The sequence below is a fragment of the Ranitomeya imitator genome, chromosome 5 (genome assembly GCF_032444005.1).
Source record: "Ranitomeya imitator isolate aRanImi1 chromosome 5, aRanImi1.pri, whole genome shotgun sequence".
Taxonomy (NCBI): Eukaryota; Metazoa; Chordata; class Amphibia; order Anura; family Dendrobatidae; genus Ranitomeya; species Ranitomeya imitator.
This window is the reverse complement of record NC_091286.1, coordinates 184,855,375-184,878,510: the sequence shown is the minus strand read 5'-3', so window position 1 is coordinate 184,878,510 and position 23,136 is coordinate 184,855,375. Positions and strand designations below refer to the sequence as shown.

Genomic DNA, 23,136 nt, shown 5'->3' with positions numbered 1-23,136 from the left:
TGCAGTATTTGCGGCAACTGTAGTGTAATTCTACTGAAGATTCATCAGAGAAATCGAACGTCTGCCACTTTTCCAGCGTCCATCTGTTTAGCAGGCTGTGGGACTTTGCAAATGCCTGAGCAGTTATCTTGCGGGGTCTGCTGGACCTGGGATTGTCAAACACATCTCCAGTCTCTTCAAATCTTTTTTTAATTCTTTGTACTTGATGTTGCAGAGACTAGTGTTGAGCGATACCGTCCGATACTTGAAAGTATCGGTATCGGATAGTATCTGCCGATACCCGAAAAGTATCGGATATCGCCGATACCGATACCCGATACCAATACAAGTCAATGGGACACCAAGTATCGGAAGGTATCCTGATGGTTCCCAGGGTCTGAAGGAGAGGAAACTCTCCTTCAGGCCCTGGGATCCATATTAATGTGTAAAATAAAGAATTAAAATAAAAAATATTGATATACTTACCTCTCCGGAGGCCCCTGGACATCACCGCTGGTAACCGTCAGCCTTCTTTCCTAGAATGAGGAGTTTAGGGCCTGAGAATGACGTCGCGGCTTGTGATTAGTCGCGTGGCGGTCACATGAGCAGCACGCGACCAATCAGAAGCCGTGACGTCATGGAAGGCCCTAAACGCGCTCATTTTAAGCAAAGAAGGCTGCCGGTTACCAGCGGTGATGTCCAGGGGCCTCCGGAGAGGTAAGTATATCAATATTTTTTATTTTAATTCTTTATTTTACACATTAATATGGATCCGATACCGATTCCCGATACCACGAAAGTATCGGAACTCGGTATCGGAATTCCGATACTGCAAGTATCAGCCGATACCCGATACTTGCGGTATCGGAATGCTCAACACTAGCAGAGACACATTAAAGGTGCCAATCACCTCTGCAGTGGATCTGGTCTTCAGCCTCTTGATAATCCAGGCATTGGTCGCAGGGTGGATTTTTGGCATGTTGTCAGAGCTCAAGTTGCAGATCAAGTGAAGGTCTGGGGTGCTGGGTTTCTTTTCATACACACACACTAATTAACCGATCATTTACTGAGCACAGGTGAGGATGTAAACTAGGATTGGATGCATTATATGACCAGGCAACAAAACTTTTGTCTTGCCAAAATCTGACCATTCTGTGTCCATTAACTGGTCAATATTTCTGCATTGATGCCAATTTATTTTCTTAACCTAAAACACATTTCGGAGGGTTTCAGCTTTCAAAAGAATAATTTATATAACCAATGGATGAATTGAACATCAGGTTATAAGCTTTTATTTACATAACATGGATAAGCGACATAACTTCTGTCAGGGAGTGTAGTGGTTACAGTCACAACCAACTATACAGTGAGTGTGGCTGTAAACATTCCCTGGCACTTTGACAGGACTCTCTGCACACATGTAAGGATAGTGGACTGTCCTGTTGCTTTCCTGCAAATGAAGACACCAATCTCATTATATGTATTATGACCTGCGTCTTTATATATATTTTATCATATGAATTGTGTTGTAATGTATTATGGTATGGTTATGCATAGTGTATAAGATGGGTAAAGTGGGGACATACAGTTTATGGTTTAGTACATAAGTAAGGATGTATGAGATAGTTGACTGTTGTTTAGATAGGGACATTAGGATAAGATAACATATAGTTGATGTTTGGGACTAGCCCATAGTGGGAGAGAAATATACTAGCCCATTAGAATTAGGGAAAGAGAATGCTTCCTGGAGATATTCAGAAAGGGTTTGGAGAGTAAAGAGAGCAGTGCTGCTGTTTGAGTGAACCACAATGTCACAATCCGTTTTTGGATTTGTGGCAGCTCTGGTTCCACTATGATTTAAATTAAGCTTTTTCCTTTCAGGACCAGCTGGCGTTAATGCACGTTTCACTCGGTGGCAATCTGTTGTAACTCTGGAGTTGTTAGGTCAGCTGATGTGGGTGGTGACCACTCCCACCATCTTTTAAATCGTCATCTGATGCATCAGCTGACTGTCAGTGATAGGGCAATCTACAGTGACTAAAACTGGAGTAAGGAGCTTGCTGGCTGCTGTGGTTTATCTGCTGGTTTCGTGAGTTTGTGTGTTGTTTCCTCATCTGTCTCATGTTTGTCACTGTCCCCTGTGTTGTACTATCTGCAGTGGGGAGGCTAGCACCCTTGCCAGTCAGGGCACTAGCCTGGGCAGTGTGAGGTGACAGCGAGGGATGAGGTTTCTGATGGCGGTGGGTGGGAGGACCCACTTAGGGCATTAGGGGAGTGCAGGGTCAGGTTCAGGTTTGAGCAGGAGGTGACCATTCCTTATTTTCCTATTGGTAGGGCCTTCCTCACCCCTTTACCATCCTGTTGTGTGTTGACCGACCCCATCCCCCGTGGGGTTGCTATATACAGCTCTGGCAAAAATTAAGAGACCACCACATCAAAACCCTGTAATGGGCAGCCTAATCTCCAGACCTAAATCCCATTGAAAACCTCTGGAATGCAATCAAGAGGATGATGGTAGTCACAAGCTATCCAACAAAGAAGAACTGCTTACATTTTTGCGCCAACAGCAGTGTGAAAGACTGGTGGAAAGCATGCCAAGACGCATAAAAGCTGTGATTAAAAATCATGGTTATTCCTCAAAATATTGATTTCTGAACTCTTCCTGAGTTAAAACATTGCTTGGGAATTCGGAGACATGTTGTCAGGAGTTTATAGAATAAAAGAATAATTTACATTTTACTCAAAAATATACCTATGGAGAGAAAAATCAGAGAAACTGAACATTTTGCAGTGGTCTCTTAATTTTTGCCAGAGCGGTATATCATGACACACAAATGGAAAGGAGACTTGAGGACAGGGATAGTGAGATCTTGAAATAACAGACGAAACAGAGTAGTCTTTAGGATAAGGAGAGGACGACGAGTCATGAGACATCCTGAGCTTACAAAACAATGACGGCAATGGACCTAAACAGGACTGAGTTCATGTTACTGGTGGGATCCAGAGCGTCAGTAGTAGAAGACATAAGATGCGGAACAGCTGAACGAGTAGAGAGACTTGCTGATCAGGACTGTGGCATAGAAGGTGGGTTGTGACGAAGTAGGACATAACAGTGTGTCTCCCTGGAAGGATACTGTGTAGTGAAAATGCTTTGTACTGCAAAGGAAACGTCCATAAGTTGTACCCGCTAACTCTTGTACATAACTCTTACCAAGTTACCATGAGGTAAAGACTGTGTTTTTGAACTGAAGTCTCCTTTGTTGAACTGTGAAACGTACAAACCCGGCCAGCCGACACCACTGACTACAGGCGGCCTGCACAGGCGCAAAGGCCTTACAACATGAATACAAATACCCAGCCAGGACTGCACTTTCATGTAGTGTGCCAGGCATAAAATGAGGATTCAAGTGCCTCGCCTCGCGCCCCACTACACACACACCCACACGCTGCAGAGCAGGCTGTTATTCAGAGTTACAAGGAGTGATTACGACGTGTTCACTGTGTCACAAGTAGTGACTGTAACTGCTCCACATACTGCCACTATGACTGGAAAGGAGTGGATGCAGGAAGAATATACATTTATTTTCTTGCTATAGCCGCTGCTCCCGTAAGTCAGCCTAAAAGGATTTTTACAAGCAGCATAACAATCGCGGTCACAGAGGGTGTGACCACGACCGTGTCTGTGTAGTCAGGGGGCCCACTAACCCCAGCTCTATTCTAAGCTGAAAGTGCATCCTTGGATGCACATTATTACAGGATGATCGATTTTGTTACAGGACCTGACTGGGGGGACATTGTTAAAGAAATGCATCAAAAGGGGACATAATTATAGGAAGGGGGCCAGACCAAGGGGCATTGTTAGATGTTGGAAGCTATTATTACAGGAAGAGAGCCAGAACCGGGGTATTATGAAAGAAAGGGGTTAGGATGGGGGATCTTATTACAAGTTGATGACAAGGGTGGGGGACTTTATTACAGATTATGGGCCAGAATGGAGGACATTGTTACAGGGGCCCATGCATCTGACCAATGTGCTAGTGGGGGACCACAACCAAATTTTGCACTGGCGCCCATAGACTCTAGTTATGGAACTGATTTTGTAACGCGTTTTAACTGCAGATTAACTCCTTAGCGACCAAGTCAATGTTGACCTTAATGACCAGGCCAAATTTTTGAAATTCTCCAGTGTCATTTTATGTGGTAATAACTCTGGAATGTTTCAACGAATCCCACTGATTCTGAGTTTTTATTTCATGACATATTGTACTTGATGATAGCAGTAAAATTTGTTCGAAATGACTTGCGTTTCTTTGTAAAAATATCGTAAATTTGGAAAAAAATGTGAAAATTTCTCAATGTTCAAACTTTTGTTATGCCCTTAAACCAGAGTTATGTCACACAAAATAGTAAATAGATGACAATTCCCACATGTCTACATTACATTTGCATAAATTAAACACAATTGTTTTTTTTTTAAAGTTCTACATCCCATTTGACATGACTTTGGGGGCTTGTATGACAAAATACCCAAAAGTGACACCATTCTAAAACCTGCACCTGCACATACATTTTGCTCCCATAAAGTGTAGAGCCCCCATATATTGTACTGCCCTCATACATTGTGTCCAGCTTGTAATTCTGTTGACACAGACCCCATAAATTAAGTGCTCTCTCCTCGCTACAATAATGCCAAATATATGGCCGCTAACTGCGATTTAGGCAAGTGGTGCTCAGTAAGAGGGTGGGGCATTTGGATTTGGGAGCGCAGAATTCACTGGATCTTATTTGGGGAGGGGAAGCCATGTTGCTTTTCCAGAGTCTTTGTTCTACCAGTAAGGTGGGAACCAACTATAAGTTCAGTGACAGATGATGGACCTGAGTCTGAGGCTTTGTGTGGGATAAATTAAGGTTTTTAATTGTAACATTTTGTGGTACCTAATATATTTTTTGATTTCTTCCAGAATAAGGCTTGATCACATTCTTGTGTTTTACGCTGATCACTCATGTTGAGGTTTCCATGTAAATCCCACAAAAATGCGATTCAGATGAAACCCCCGACAGAACCATCCACCATAATGAGGCAGATAGAGACACTTTGGAATTCATTTGGTATCTGCTCCAGTGATATTCATCTTTAGAGGTGTGCACAGATCTGTGGTCGACCATACTTGTGCACTAAAAAGGCACCTAAAGTGATGGGACAGAGACCAGTTCAAAGTGACTCCATCTGCCTCATAAGTGAATTGTTCCATCTGGGGTTTTGTGTGAATCGTGGTTTTGGGGAATTTACATACAAACCCTGACTTCCGCGCTCAGTGGAGAGCATATGATAAATGTGAGCCGAGCCTTGTTACGATTTTTGGGAGGCAGAATGAACAAATAGACAGCAGTGCAAGAATAGTTGCTATTTTTATTTTTGTGCAGATTACCATGCAGTTTAAGTGATAAGGTAGATTTATTCTTCGTGTCGGTGCGATTACAGCGATACCAGATTTACATCTTTTTTTTAGGTTTTGCTGCTTTCGCACAGTAAAAATCCCTTTTTATAAAAAGTAGGTTTTTCTTGCCATATTCTGAGAGCTGTAACTTTATTTTTTGGCAAACAGAGCTGTATGAGGGCTTATTTTTTGTGGGACAAGTTGCAGATTTTTTTAGTACCATTTTGGGGTACATAATATTTTTGATCACTTTTTATTCCTATTTTTCAAGCACAAAAAACAGCGATTCAGTTATTGTTTTTATTTTTTACCGTGTGATAAAAGTGATAAGACCAATTTATTCATTTGGTCGATACAATACCAGAATCATATATTTTTTATGCTTTGCTATTTTTACACACTAAAAACAATATTTTACAAGAATTTTACAAAAATGAATTTGTTTTTGCATTGTCATATTCTGAGAGCTGTAACTTTAATTTTTTTGCTGAATGAGCCATGTTATGGCTTGTTTTTACAGGACGATTTGGCATTTTCATTTATACTATTTTTTAATTTACAATTTTTTTTGGCTCGCTTTTTATTCACTATTTTGTGAGTTACTATGATGAATAAGTGACATTTTTGGCTTGTTTTTTTAAAGATGTTCACCATACTGAATAAATAATGTGCCTGTTTTATAGAGCGGTTCATTTCGGATGCGGCGATACCAATTATGTGTACTTTTTGGTTTACTTTTGTTTTATCACGAACACTGCATTTTCAGTGGTGAAATGGCTTTTCATGATTTGTGTGTGCTTTATTTGTGTTTTTTTTTACTTTTTTACACATATCCGGAAGTGACAGCACTTTGGACGCAGCGGATGTTCACTGCCGTCTATTGAACACAGGTGAATCCGCATGTGTTCAACTGAACCGTGCGGATTCACCATGTTCAAAACATTCTATAGTGAAATTTCTCTTACATAGATGCTAATCTGGAAAAACACGCCGCATGTCAGTCTCCGTGGGTGAGCTATGGGCGTCTGTGGACACATAGTGGGCATGGCATTTCTTGAAAAGCTGTAACATCTGGACGCTGCATGTTGGACACTGCGCAATTATGCAGCGCCCAACCGCAACGTTTACTGATCGTCTGCACATACCCTAAGGAGATCCCACTTCCCATTCTCAGGAAAGTGTTTGTCATGCTTGATATTTTTGTACTTTGCGCTAAATATAACAAGATTCCTATGTGTTTGTTCATTAGTCCCGAAAATGTAACTTACCTGTGTTCTGAACGTAGTGTTCATTGTACACTTTTTTTTTTAGGACATTTCTCATATTCAATGCAGTAACTTATGATGGGACCCTTTTCTACTATAAATTATATTCGGATATAGCTTCAGATGAAACGGTATGTAAAATGATCCCTGAAAAATATTTGTTTTACTTGTCATAAATAACCACCACCACAATGGACTATTTTCTTTTTAAAAACTTGACTTACTAAAAGAAAACAGAAACTGCAGTGTCTGCAACACAATAAAAACTCATGTAAAAAATGCACCCAAAATGCAATGAAAAATGCAAGTGACCTAATTTAACTAATTGGCACAGTGGCTAGATACATGTGTTGTTTCCTGAAACATCTGGAAATTAGGATCTAAAACATCCCCAGTTTCCAGCGTTAAAAATACAAGATTTTTTAATTTTTAATACAGATTGTAATATGGAAAAAGTGTTAAATTAAAAAAATACATTTAACACAGAAAAACTGGTTTAATCAATAGGTCATTTTCTATTAATAGCTTTGTTTTAATGAAAAGCGATATCCCTCCTTTAACCAGTGAAGAAGTGATTCTAATAATAATAATAAATGATAATTGATACTTATGGAAGCTACATATTTCTGTAGAAGGTCAGACTACACTGAAATGTAACATTTGAGTTTTCCAAATGGATTCTAAATGGCAAACCTGACTTTCTAGAAATAGATATTTCCTTTTCTTTGACTCATATGTAAATCTCCTATTTTGAACATGATGTTTGTTCCCTGCTTGTACATAATCCGCCAATGCTACATAAGGCAGGTCTTACATCACAGACACCTCGATTTCATTATGGCGGCTTTTCAAACCTTTCAAAGGTACAAGATTAAGTAGGTTTAGCTGAATGTGTGCATTGATAGAGAGACAGCTAATTTGTCTGAAAGGTTTGCGCAATTAAAAACATCTGCTGACAGCAATTGTAAACTGAGGTCTGCTAATCCTTCATAGTATTACCACCATGATAGGATAACCTACTATGCGACTACATGACAGCTATAAATTACACAGCAGTAACCAAAATGATCTCAACGAATAAATATAGCGTGGCCACTATGTGTGGCCTAAAAATTCTAAGAAATATTAAATGTGATCATGCAAATATTTTTTTTTTGTAGAATGTGAATTTATGAAAGAAATGAGGGCATGCAAAGTAGAGCAATAATGAGGATATTTTTTATTTTTACTCTGGCACAAACACCCTCTTTTCTTTTAGGTCATCGGTCTTTTAGTGCAATTTGCCAGTGTTAGTAAGCAGGGATTTTATATTGGTTTTGTTTAGAACAGGGCTATCTCCAGGTTTTCATGGGCCCCGGGCAAAAGAGTCTCAGTGGGCCACTTTAACACATACCACAATTCATAATGCACAGATACGGCAGAGAAATATAGGTATAGTACAATGCCAAAGATTTCACATTCTTCTTACATTACATGAGTGATATCAATAGCTCAGAAACTGGACAGTATAGTCATCCATAGAGCATTATGGACATCACATAGTGCTCAATACAGAATAAGGAGCCTCATACAATGTTCCATATATGATAGGCCCCATGTGATGCTCCATATATAAGGGGCCCCACATGATGCTCCATATATAATGGGCCCCATATGATGCTCCATATATTATGGGCCCCATATGATGCTCCATATATTATGGGCCCCATATGATGATCCATATACTATGGGCCCCATATGATGCTCCATATATGATGGGCCCCATATGATGCTCCAGTATATGATGGGCCCCATATAATGTTCCATACATAATGGGCCCCAAATCATGCGCCATAAATAATGGGCCCCATATTATGCTCTATATATAACTAGATTGTGGCCCGATTCTAACGCATCGGGTATTCTAGAATATGCATGTCCCCGTAGAATATGGACAATAATGATTCCAGAATTTGCGGCAGACTGTGTCCGTCGCTGATTGATCGAGGCAACCTTTATGACATCATCGTCGCCATGGCAACCATTATGACATCAGCGTGGCCTGGCGGCCTCGACCAATCAGAGACGCGGGATGTCTACGTCCTTTATGACATCATCGTCGCTGTGCCCGTCGCTGATTGGTCGAGGCCTGGCGGCCTCGACCAATCAGAGACGCGGGATTTCTACGTCGATACTGTGCCCGTCGCTGATTGGTCGAGGCCTGGCGGCATTGACCAATCATGGACGCGGGATTTCCAGGACAGACAGACAGACAGACAGACGGAAAAACCCTTAGGCAATTATATATATAGATGGGCCCCATATAATTTTCCATATATAATGGGCTCTATATCATGCTCTATAAATAATTGGCCCCATATGATGCTCCAATTAAAATGGGCCCCAAATGATGCTCCATATATAATGGGCCCCATATGATACTCTAGTATATGATGGGCCGATATAATGTTCCATATATATAATGGGCCCCATATCATGCTTCATAAATAATGGGCCCCATATAATGCTCGAGTATATGATGGGCCCCATAGGATGCTTTAGTATATGATGGGCCCCATATGATGTTCCAGTATATGATTGGCCCCATATGATGCTCCATATATGATGGGCCCCATATGATACTCCAGTATAAGGTGGGCCCCATATGATGCTCCATATATGATGAGCCCCATATGATACTCTAGTATATGATGGGCCTGATATAATGTTCCATATATAATGGGCCCCATATTATGCTTCATAAATAATGGGCCCCATATGATACGCCAGTATATGATGGGACCACTATGATGCTCCAGTATATGATGGGCCCAATATGATGCTCCATATATGATGGGCCCCATATAATGCTACAGTATTTGATGGGTCCCATATGATGCTCAATTATATAATGGGTCCCATATAATGCTCCATATATTATGGGCTCCATATGATGCTTCATATATGTTGGGCCCCATATAATGCTCCAGTATATGATGGGCTCCATATAATGCTCTAGTATATGATGGACCCCATATAATGTTCCATATATAATGGGCCCCATATCATGCTCCATAAGTAATGGGCCCCATATGATGTTCCATATATAATGGGCCCCATATGATGCTCGAGTATATGATGGGCCCCATATGATCCTCCAGTACATGATGGGCCCTATATGATGCTCCAGTATATGATGGGCCCCATATGATGCTCCAGTACATGATGGGCCCCATATGATGCTCCAATATATGATGGGCCACATATGATGTTCTATATATAATGGGCTCCATATCATTCTCCATAAATAATGGGCCCTATATGATGCTGCAGTATATGATGGGCCCCATATGATGCTCTAGTATATGATGGGCCAGATATAATGTTCCATATATATAATGGGCCCCATATCATGCTTCATAAATAATGGGCCCCATATGATGCTCCAGTATATGATGGGCCCCATATGATGCTCCATATATGATGGGCCCCATATGATACTCCAGTATATGGTGGGCCCCATATGATGCTCCATGTATGATGAGCTCCATATGATACTCTAGTATATGATGGGCCTGATATAATGTTCCATATATAATGGGCCCCATATCATGCTTCATAAATAACGGGCCCTATATGATACGCCAGTATATGATGGGCCCGATGTGATGCTCCAGTATATGATGGGCCCCACATGATGCTCCATATATTATGGGCCCAATATGATGCTCCATATATGATGGGCCCCATATGATGCTCCAGTATATGATGGGTCCCATATAATGCTCCAGTATATGATGGACCCCATATAATCTTCCATATATAATGGGCCCCATATCATGCTCCATAAATAATGGGCCCCATATGATGTTCCATATATAATGGGCCCTATATGATGCTCTAGTATGCTCTAGTATGTGATGGGCCCCATATGATGCTCTAGTGTACTGTGGGCTCGATATAATATTCCATATATATAATGGGCCCCATATCATGCTTCATAAATAATGATAATATGATGCTCCAGTTTTTGATGGGTCCCATATGATGCTCTAGTATATGATGGGCCCCATATAATGTTTCAAACAAAAAAAAATGAAATACTTCCAATTCTCTGCACTGAGTGTTCAGGCAGAGGGCACACATCATTGCACCCTCAGACCTGAAACGTTAGAGTCAGAAGACATGGAAGACACCGCAGCAGAAGAACGGGGAGAGGTAGATATTGTAAGTACTGGGGCACTGACCAAATAGCGGAGAGCCCACTTGCACCAGGCTCCTATAGCGCGTCGGTGTCCCAGACAACGAGTGCCCCCCCCCCCCTGCTCAGGGCCCCAGCACTTGCCCAGGTGCTGACGCCGGCCCTGGTTTATAATGTGCACTTAACAAGTTTATTTTTTCTCTGTAGGCAAAAAATATTCAGGTGACTAGTAGAGTAAATTCACATATAGCAGATTTTCTGCCCTGCTGGAGTCTGTACACTGGCCTCCAGTAATGATGAGTTGTCACATGAGACCACTGCAGCCTGTAAGCGTGATGACACTTATCACTGGAGGCCTGGTGTACTGAGGCAGATACAGAACCAGATTAGCATTGCCATAGAGTGCCGAGAAATGGAGTACAGTATAGTTGTTTTTTTATTTGAAACTTTCATAAAATGTGTAACATTTGTGATTTGTTGCAGATTTTGTTGTTGCAAAATTTGATCCACAACCAGTCCTTTGCATTATTTCACATGCTGTGGAGTTAAATTCAGCACTTCATTTTTATGCATAAGTTAAAATAAGAACAATGCATACAAACACTGCAGTAAGTACAGTGGTTACGGAAAGTATTCAGACCCCTTTAAATTTTTCATTCTTTGTTTTATTGCAGCCATTTGGCAAATTCAAAAAAGTTCATTTTTTCACATTAAGGTACACTCTGCACCCCAACTTGACTGAAAAAAAGAGAAATGTAGAATTTTTTGCAAATGTAATAGAAAAGAAAAACTGAAATATCACATGGTCATAAGTATTCAGACCCATTGCTCAGACACTCATATTTAAGTCACATGCTGTCCATTTCCTTGTGATCCTCCTTGAGATGGTTCTACTCCTTCATTGGAGTCCAGCTGTGTTTAATTAAACTAATAGGACTTGATTTGGAAAGGCACACACCTGTCTATATAAGATCTCACAGCTCACAGTGCATGTCAGACCAAATGAGAATCATGAGGTCAAAGAAACTAGCCAAGGTACTCAGAGACAGAATTGGGGCAAGGAACAGATCTGGCCAAGGTTACAACAGAATTTCTGCAGTACTCAAGATTTCTAAGAGGGCAGTAGCCTCCATAATCCTTAAATGGAAGAAGTTTGGGAAAACCAGAAGTCTTCCTAGACTTGTCCATCCAGCTAAACTGAGCAATCGTGGGAGAAGAGGAATGGTGAGAGAGGTAAAAAAGAACCCCAAGAACACTGTGGCTGAGCTTCAGAGATGAAGTAGGGAGATATGAGAAAGTTCCACAAAGTCAACTATTACTGCAGCCCTCCACCAGTTGGGACTTTATGGCAGAGTGGCCCGACGGAAGCCTCTCCTCAGTGCAAGACATATGAAAGCCTGCATAGAGTTTGCTAAAAAACACATGAAGGACTCCCAGACTATGAGAAATAAGATTCCCTGGTCTGATGAGACAAATATAGATCTTTTTGGTGATAATTCTAAACGGTATGTGGGGTAAACTAGGCACTGCTCATCACCTGCCCAATATAAACCCAATAGTGAAACATAGTGGTGGCAGCATCATGCTATGGGGGTGTTTTTCAGCTGCAGGGACAAAATGACTGGTTGTCATTGACAGAAACATGAATATGGCCAAGTACAGCGATATCCTGGATGAAAACCTCTTCCAGAATGCTCTGGACCTCAGACTTGGCCAAAGGATCACCTTCTAACAAGACAATGCCCCTGAGCACACTGCTAAAATAACAGAGGAGTGGCTTCAAAACAACTCTGTGACCATTCTTGACTTGCCCATACATAGCCCTAATCTAAACCCAATTGAGCATCTCTGGAGAGACCTGAAAATGCTGTCCTCAACGGTCAACATCCAACCTGACGGAACTAGATAGGATCTGCAAGAAAGAATGGCAGAGGATCCCCAAATCCAGGTGTGAAAAACTTGTTGCATTATTCCCAAGAAGACTCATGGTTGTACTAGCTCGAAAGCGTGCTTCTACTCAATACTGAGCAAAGGGTCTGAATACTTATGACCATGTGATTTCAGTTTTTCTTTTTTAATAAATTTGCAAAAATTTCTACATTTCTGTATTTTTCAGTCAAGATGGGCTGCAGAGTGTACATTAATGAGAATAAAATAACTTTTTTGAATTTACCAAATACATGCAATGAAACAAAGAGTGAAAAATGTAAAGGGGTATGAATACTTTCCGTACCCACATTAAATAAATGGTAACACATATAAAAAACACAGGGTACTTAGTTGAGTTTTTTAAATGAAAAAAGTCTTAAAATTATCCTACCGCGACAAGGTCTATGTAATCAGGATGGCCCTTATCTCTAATATCTCACCTCGCTTTGTGATAGAAGGCCTCAGAATGGACTAGGACAGAGAAGGACCTGGGCCTGACTGTGTTTGACACATGCCTGTGGAAAGACCAAGTAGGTGGCACACCCCAAGTGTACGGAGTACCAGTTATACTAGTCTGCTAATGACACAATTTATGTGCACCTACACATTAAACTTATTCTGACAGGTGTCCTATTCCTTTTTTGGTTTGCTTTAAATTTTGTTTCACCATTTCTGCACCCTGTATATGGGATGTGGATACATTTTCCGTGTGAAAATCATCCACAATTCCAGTACAGTATCCTTGCATGAATCAAATATTCTAGAGACTATAATCAATGTGAAAGTCAAACATTGCATAAAGAAAACTGCAGCAATGAAAGATACTACGAGTAGTACAGGACTTTCAGGCTATTGCCAATTGCAGACAGAAAAATCTTGATCAAATCTGTTATTTTTTAGTTGATAACACTACTTTTGTGGTCAAATTAGTCATTGGACCATATGGTTTGGTCCTTTAAAATATAGAGTAAAGTCAGTTTAGCATTTTCATTTACAGCATTGGTTCAGCTTTGATACCAATTGTCATGACCTATCTAAAACTAAAATAGACCTGTTAGAAAATCTTGAGACTAAATCTATAAAGAATATAAATCAACATGAAAAATGAGCAGTGTGATACAACTATAATTGCTTTTTATTTTACAGTGAAATGGGGAACTCGGAAAGTCAGTACAGTCTTCAAGGGACACGAAGTCCGAGAGGAAGTCCAATGTCAGAGGGCAAACCGAAGGGCTGCTCTTTAAAAATTCATAGCATTAACGTAGATGAAGAGAAGGACTGGCCTTCCCCCGGTTGGGGGCGAACAAACAGCAGTACTAGTTACAAAACCCGCTCCCTAGCAAGAACCTGTCTCTCTCAGTGTAAGAGTAATCCACCGTATTCTGCAAGACATGGTGATGTTGTGCTAAAAGCCTCAAAAAGTTGTGCCCATCACAAACAAAGGCCTAATCTACCAAGTGATTGTTGCCAGGCAAACAACAACACATATTTACCAGACAATGGATATCATTATGTTGGTGTTGACACCCCAGTAGAACACAGAGGATGCAATGGACATATATTAAGTTGCTATGAAATTCGTGACAGCATGTCTTCAACACTGCAAGCTGAAGAAAGGAAAAGCCCAAAGGTATTAATAAAAACACTTGGAAAGTTGGATGGTTGCCTCAGAGTTGAATTCCACAACAGTGGGAATGGTGTACCATCTGAAGAATCTGATGGACCAGTTCAGTTACTCAGGTACTCACCTGCGATGGAAATGAAGGATGTGACTCGCCATGACCCTAGAAGAAATTCTGGCATGGAGTATATGACAAACCATGGATTGTCAGCAAGCGACTCTGGTCTAAGATCAAGCAAAGGAAGTTCACTAAGTTCTGACTCTTCTTGGTATGATTGCCCCTGGGGAAATAATAGAGACGTTAATGACTTGGATAGTTCATATCTGACCAGGAGTTCATTAGACACTAGTGTACATGGAGGACTTACCCCAAATGAAAGTGGTATACTTTTCAACCAGAGATCATCTCTTTCTTCACTCCGTGAACTATACAATGCAGATTTGCAAGATAGATTAACCCCAGGTCAACTTTCAGATGAATACATAGGTAGCGGTAGTCATCATACCCCAAGTAACAGAGTTTCGTTTGCCTCAGATATTGATGTTACATCAAGAACAGAACAGAGACGACCTTCTCATTATTCTTCATATACCTTACCCTGCAGAAAATCAAAGCCTTTAACAGAGGATGCATCTAAAAAAGATACACTAAAAAGTAGAATGAGGCGCATCAGTGACTGGACTGGTAGTCTATCAAGGAAGAAAAGAAAGCTGCAGGTGTGTTAATTTGTCTAGAAGTTTCTCTACAGTGAATACAATAAGATTTATTGCTAAGATGCTTAGATTTTTAAATACAACCTTTCACTGGATTTTATCATATAAACCAAGTACTGCCACAATTTGCCCCTGCTGCTCTAGATCTAGAACAGTTTTTCTTTTTCTTCTATGTCTCTCCATTACCCTGGTAATAACGATGCACTATTTCCCTTCAACCAACTGGGTGTATTCCTTAGAAATTCTCAGTGAGTGCTGCCATGTTTTGATTGAATATCATCAAGAGAAAAAACAAATGCCTGCCGAGAAGTTCTGTTGGTGCTACCCAGTTAGCTGAAGGGAAAATTTGCATCTTCATGACCTGGACATAACATTAGAATAGAGGGGCACAGAAGAAAAAGATTTGTTAAGCGTAAATTAAAAATCCAGTGAAAGGTCCTTTTTTAAGACTAATATACAGGCTGGAAAACATATGGTTTTTCTAATGGAGAGTCCCTACTTTCACAACTTGAAGTAAATTAATGAGCATATATAAAAATTTGTCTCAGTTTGTAATAGTACTATGGAGCAACGTCAATGTATGACATGTATCTATTCGTATGTATATCTTTCTATAATTCACTCATTATCGTTTTTCCATAGCCTCTGTTGACTAGAGAGTCATTTATATCAGTTGTATACATTATTTTCTATTTTCTCATCAGGAGCCGAAATGTAAAGAAGCAAGTGAATGTTTTGACAGTGGGATAGATGGCTTTACTGCAGAAACAAGCTCTCCTCCGCATCTGTCTAGCATTTTGTGGTCTGGGGGCTCTGGACCTCTCACGCAGCCTAGAAATGAACATACCAGTGTAATTGGCAGTGATGCTGTAAGGCAAAATATCTATGAAAATTTTATGAGGGAGCTTGAATTAGAGAAAACCAATGTGGAAGAAACAACAACGTCAACAGGTACAGACGACTTAAGCAATGACTCTCTTAATTCATTAGAACAACTTGACCTACTCTTTGAGAAGGAACAAGGAGTTGTACGCAAGGCTGGGTGGCTATTTTTCAAACCCCTTATCACCCTTCAAAAGGAGAAGAAACTGGAGCTTGTTAATCGCAGAAAATGGAAACAATACTGGGTGACACTTAAAGGTAAACTACGTAAATGCATAGAGATAAATATAATAACATGCATTATATTATAAAGTGGCAATATAGAGTAGTATTCCTATTTTTTTTGTAGCCAGAATAGCCATGTCTGTAAATAAAGAAAAATCTGTATTCTCTCAATAGCACATGGCTTACTGATTTTAATTGCATAGTTCTGCATATAGGAAGAGGTTTCCATAGAGAGCAGTAATCTTAGTTTTGGACTGTTAATATAAACATTTTCACATATTTCAGTGGTAAATAATGATGCCTGGTTGCTGTTTTTATTTTTTACAGGGTGTGGTGGTAAAATATCAGTGAGACTACAGTTTTTTTTTATTCCAGAGCAAGTAGTATTATGAATAGTGTCGATAACATTCTAGCCTCAAGACTTCCAACAAGCTTTGTCAAGCTCTCAAATATTCACTGAACTTTAGATGATATAAGATATTAGGCTTTTACCCTCTGGAAACATTTTTATATTAGCTAATGTTTCAATGTAATCAAATAGCACAGCAATACATTTTGTAAGGTCAGTTTTCCCCCCTATCAACACCAAAAAAAAAAAAAAAAGAAAATAATTTACGTACAAATAGAGGTTGAAAGTGCACATACAAAAGAAATGTTGGAGAATGCAGCAAAAGTCTGCTCTGACTAGATTGTTAGTCAATGCTTTGATTTTCAACCCCCCATAGATTTGTTTATAAAAAAGGTAAATCATTGGCTAACAATCTAGTCAAAGAAGACTTGAAACCCCTTAACATTTTTAGGCAAGCGACCATTGGATTCCATAATTGCGGGAGCTTCCCATGTCTGTCCTGTCAAAACTGTTCATCTGTTATAAAAGGTAATGCAATTTATCATCCAACTAAAGGTTTTAAAATCAAAATATCTGGATTTTTTTACCTGTAATTGTCAAAATGTAATACATACATAATATGTGGAAATGTCCTTGTGGCATGGTTTATATTGGACAGACAGGAATGCCAATCAAGTTGAAACTCAATGTACAGCATTCAGCTATATGGGGATTTGTTTAAAAAAAATAAGAAAAAATCCTCAACCAAAAGATGAAGTTAAATTAAATTGAAAAAAGATAAGAGAGACTGGGGTCACTAAACATTTTCACGTATAGACACAGACATGAAGTATCTGATCTTAGATGGTTAGTACTAGAAGAGATTGAAGTTGGTAAGAAAGAGGCAACTAGGACATCTGTTCTTCAAAGAGAGGCTTATTGGATTTTTTCTATAGATTGTCCTGTACCTAAATAATTTCACCTGACGAACAAGCAGTTTCCTTCATTATTTGGGTGATCAGCAGCCTATTTACCCTTAAAGATCATCATGAAGTGAGCATTCCTAAGAACACATGTTCTCCTAACAGGTTATCACTAGTGATGGACGAGCACTAAAATGCTCGGGTGTTCGTTACTTGAATCGAGCAAATCCTAATGCTCTGGTGCTTTTTTCGAGCAATAAACATAATGGATGTCAATGGGAAATGCAATCATTTTTCAAGCAGGCCCTATCAGGAGGTTTGGGGCCCTGGAAAATAACTGAAATGGAATGGGAACAACATGGGGAAGACTCTTGGACGCATCTCTGACTGCCAGGTCACTGTTGGGAACAATGTTGTCAGAGTATTACGCCATTTTTAGATACTTACAGTAAAACATACAAAACCGAAGATAAAATGGATTTTACAGGAAAAAATGTTAGGAAACATTCTTTCCTGCTTAATGACTTTAAATAAGGCAAAAAAACGCCATCTCTCATTGTATTCCCCTGTCAGTTTTAGCAATAAATAAATAATATTTTTAAAATGACGTGGGGTCCACCCTATATTTAATAACCATCTAAGGCAAAGTACAGAGCTGCATGCTGATATAATCAGGCTAGTAAGGTCTGTGGTTTTTAGCCCCTTTCCAGTCTAAAAATACCAGTCCTCAGGATAATGGGATTAGGGGTTGATGACAACTATGTTAAAAATCACAGTTGGCATCAAACCCTTGGGGTTAGTAATGGAGAGTTGTCTGTCAGGCACCAGGGTTACTAATCCAGTAAGAAAAAAGGAATAAAACACACTTTTTTTATTCACAAAAAACACCCCAACAAATGCCCTTGTTCTCCCATGTTTTAAAAAAATCCCATACAGTTCCGAAGTAGTCCAATGATCCCAAGATGTTCCCCATTGTCTGAAGCATATGAAGTGCCATAGTGAAGCTTTCACAGCTTCCACTGCCGGTCACGGTGCTCCGTGAGACCGGTTGACTATGAACTGATGTAACTTCAATTAATTCAGTGAAGTTACATCGGTTCACAACTGCCAGGGTCGTACAGAGCACCCTAAGTGGTAGTCCAGCAATCCTCATAACCTGGTGGAACTGTTGTAAGGCCGGCGTATGAAAAATCGGTTCTATTATCTCGGCCGAGAGTCACACAAGTGTTCTCCGTATGGCCATCCATGTGTGATGCGTTTGCAATGCGATGATGCAATTTCCTCGCATCTATGTATCCGTATGACATCCGTATGACATCTGTATGACATGCGCATGGCTTTACATTTATCACTGCTTTTCCCCAATTAATTTAATGGCTCAATGGGCTGAAATGAGGAAAATGTGTGCGTATATTTCGCAAGCCACACCAAGGGTCTGTGTGATGTCCGATTATTTCTCGCACCCATATGCTTGCATTGGCGAGACTCGGCCGATATACACGTACAATCACAGGATGCTGCAATTTCTCTCGCACGTTGAATACACCCGAGAATAAAATGGTGATGTGAGCTGCCCCATAGATTAACACTAGTCCGAGTGCTGTACAATGTTTTCTTGCATAGGACTCGTCCATGTTCTACGCTAGTGTGACTCTGGCCTAAAATGTCAAACTGCTCGACTGTGCTGCCGTCATGTCATACAGAGCGCAGTCCATCATACTACAGCAATTCCACTAGGCCACACAGACTGCTGGACTGCATTCTGAGTGACCTTGTGACTTAAGGAAGCCTTTAATGGAGACTTTAAGGTTAATAGAGTTCCCAGCTGATGGAACAACTGGAGGTTGTGAACTCTGGTATCATTAGTTCACAGCCTCCATGTGCCCCAGCAGCTGGGAACTCCAGTAACCTTAGAAGGTTCCTTAAAGACTCCCTTAAGGTTTCGGGGCCTCACAGCTGCTGGGAGACCCGGTGGCTGTGAACTCCGGTAACCACCAGTTTGTCATAATCCAGTAGATATGCTGTCATCCACATCAATGTCCAACGACAAGCCCCCATCTAAAATTCCAGCATATGGAGCCCCGTTCATCATAGGCTGTGACACCAGCACATACTGCATGATCTCGCAGCACTCCGCGATAGCCGGCAGTGTCTGTGACTGGTGGTGACGTCATTAATGTTACCTCCAGTCACAGAGGCTGTCTCCTATGCTGTCATAGTGGCTGGCTCTGCCATTACCCTCAGTGTGAGAACTGACAGCGGCTGCTACAGCATATCAAGCTTCATTCTGTAAATGAGGCATCATAAGATACAGATATCAGAGTGGTGATCATGGTGCCGTGGACTACATCATAGACGTGCTGGATGTTTACTTTCTAATAAATGGTAAAATGAGGTGAATTGTTGGGGAGTGTTTTTTTTTTAAATAAAGGACTTTTGTGTGTGTTTATTTGTTTTTACATAACTCATCTGACTGTTAAGCAGATGTAAATGCTTAATTATTATTTACGGCTTCTCCCGCCCATCTCTCAGTGCCAAGAGATAGGTGGGGGAAGCAGTGAATATGCACTTTATCCTCTGATTTCCTGAGCATCGGGTGTTACATAGACCAGATAATGTAATGTGTCCGTCCAGTCACAGTGATGCCAGTACTGCATTACTGTGTATGGCAGGCAATCCCTGCATGTTGATTGGCTGTCAAACATCCGTGAAACATGCGGGACAGGGATTTGAGTGTTGCACTCGTGCACCCCCGATACCTGGCTGAGTAACTAGTGTGCTTGCGCACCCCGATGCTCGATCGATTAACGAGCAGTGCCGAGCAAGCTTGATCATCACTGTCACCTATCGAATGAATGTTTATGTATATGATCACTGAGTTTGGTTATGAATGTCCTTGATTTATTACGATACCAAGCAGCTTATTTATGGAGTCAAAAATGCATTTATGAAGCAAAGAAACTCATCAGACTACTTTCTTGGGCAGGTAATCCGTTGGCTGGGTCACATGATGACATTGACATTTAATCATGGTGGTGGTAAAATAAGGCATTATTGCAATATGATCTTAGTGTTTCCTTATGAGAAACAAGATCACTTGCCTCATTACCATCATTGCAATCCCAAGTCAGATGATTTGCTAACACGGGCAGCAAAAGTGTCTTTTTAATGTGTTGCTTACACCAAAAACACACACAATATGTTTGCTTTCTGGAGCCACAACATGATGAATTGGAAATGACAACAAACTATAGCGGAAACCTGTCATTGAATACATCTTATATTGCATGATGAGCTGAGGAGATTGATAAACAGATTTGTGGCAAACGTTTCTGTAAACTGTACTTTGTTTTATCGAACACTCTGCTAATTTTGGCTAATTTTGGTTTTAGAATTCAAGTGAGGGTCTCACAGTGTACATAGAGCTAATTAACATCTATATATCGCTACTCAATAACTATAACGCCAGGCAATATCAATCTATAACACCCAAGAAGCACTAGGCGACACTAATAAAAAATGTATAAATTTTATTCATAAACAAATGTAAAAACATATAAAGATCAAATATAAAATCAGGGAAAACCAAACAAAATGCAGGAGCAACCAATAGGTATGGCTGGAAATAAGTTGTAATAGTCCATGTAGCGTTACCTTCACCGTAACAATATTATTATCAATAAATTTAACCATGCATTCAGGAAAAACCGTAAGAAAGCAGTTACCACACCACCCAACGCTGCAGCTGTCAGTGAAAATGCACCCAAAATTAGTGCATATGTATCATAAAGGTAAGTCAGGAATTTACCATAGGTGTGCATATCACAGCATAAAATCGTATATATCTATGTTTTCAGGAGTGCAGAATCACTGTGAGCGGCAGCATCAGGGAGTGTACAACAGTACAACCAAAACATACCAAATGGAAGGAATGTATTCACCTAATATAGACCACCAGCCAGGGACCCACGACACCCGACGTGCGTTTTGCTGAGGAAAGCTTCGTCCAGGGGTCACTGGACGAAGCTTTCCTCAGCGAAATGCGCGTCGGGTGGTGGTCTATATTAGGTGAATACATTCCTTCCATTTGGTATGTTTTGGTTGTACTGTTGTACACTCCCTGATGCTGCCGCTCACAGTGATTCTGCACTCCTGAAAACATAGATATATACGATTTTATGCTGTGATATGCACACCTATGGTAAATTCCTGACTTACCTTTATGATACATATGCACTAATTTTGGGTGCATTTTCACTGACCGCTGCAGCGTTGGGTGGTGTGGTAACTGCTTTCTTACGGTTTTTCCTGAATGTATGGTTAAATTTATTGATAATAATATTGTTACGGTGAAGGTAACGCTACATGGACTATTACCACTTATTTCCAGCCATACCTATTGGTTGCTCCTGCATTTTGTTTGGTTTTCCCTGATTTTATATTTGATCTTTATATGTTTTTACATTTGTTTATGAATAAAATTTATACATTTTTTATTAGTGTCGCCTAGTGCTTCTTTGGTGTTATAGTGTACATAGAGCTGTCAATCAAGGAGTGAAGCCACCCACTGCACTCCTAATTCAGAGGTTAGCATCAGATCAATACAGCTCAGATTATACAGAATAATATGCACAGAAATCCATCAATCTCCTCTGCGCTACCTGCTCCATAGCCAGCTGCCCACAGATCACACAGCTCTGCAACGTGACAGCGTTGTCATGGAGACCTTATGTAGATTCACAGCACAATTATATGTCTGCAAACATGCTCCCACACCTTCATGTGAGCAAGGTAGGAATTAGCCAGCACAGGAAGTCGTATAGAGCAGGCAATGGTCTCCAGCAGAAAGAAAGCACAATGCAGATTTCTCAAAGATTCCTCAAATCATTTTATGGTCAGACAAGTATTTACTAAAACAGATGTATCAGTATCAAAAGAAATGTCAAGGTCTATTTAAAGGGAATGTATCCCATCTGAGAGCAGAATGGAATAGGGGCAAAGGCCCAGATTCCAGTAATGTATCAATTAATGGGCTGCTTGCTGCAGTTTTGATAAAAATCAGTTTTATTTGCTGCTGATCTACCAGTTCTCTGAATGCTGAGCTCTGGATAATCGTGCCCACACCACTGATTGACAGTTCTCTGTGTATACTCTGCATAGGTAGAAAGCTGCTCATCGGTGGTTGGGGCACGGTTATATAGAGTTCACGAATATGGAGGACTACATGGCTGCAAGTTTACTAGTCCTCTATTGATAATCTGCTGATAAAACAGACATTTTATCAAAACTACAGAAATCAGCCCAGTAAGAGACAAATAGTTGTGCTCAAAAGTTTACATGCCCCAGCAGAATTTTTGCTTTTTTGGCCTTTTTTCAGAGAATATGAATGATAATGGAGTGCCCCCAGACGCAGGGCCGCGGGTTACTCGGTACTGGTCCTCTGCTGTCTCAGTTCTGGGGATGTCACAGTGGCTGGACCCGGTCCGTGACCCTGCTAAGGGGCGTCCAATGAAAGGTGATGCGAGTCTGTCAAGGTTTTGTGACGCCACCTGTGGTATTCGGTCAGGGTGACCGACGCTGCTTGGGGTCCACTGGGGTGATGTGATGATAGCTAGATGGTTTACCTTCCCACAGGTGAAGTATGTCCCCAGG

The 23,136-nt window shown here is 40.5% G+C and overlaps 1 protein-coding gene across 3 annotated transcripts in view; it reads left to right on the top strand.

Moving 5' to 3' along the window:
- The window catches only part of TIAM2 (TIAM Rac1 associated GEF 2), an 810,124-nt gene that overhangs the window by 334,419 nt on the left and 452,569 nt on the right, over positions 1 to 23,136 (top strand). For all 3 annotated transcript variants that reach the window (XM_069769403.1, XM_069769402.1, XM_069769404.1), the window contains exons 3-5: positions 6,729 to 6,813; positions 13,938 to 15,129; positions 15,831 to 16,266. In XM_069769403.1, coding sequence (XP_069625504.1) covers positions 6,806 to 6,813; positions 13,938 to 15,129; positions 15,831 to 16,266 — 1,636 coding nt within the window. In that variant the 5' untranslated portion in view covers positions 6,729 to 6,805. The remainder of the gene's footprint in view (positions 1 to 6,728; positions 6,814 to 13,937; positions 15,130 to 15,830; positions 16,267 to 23,136) is intronic.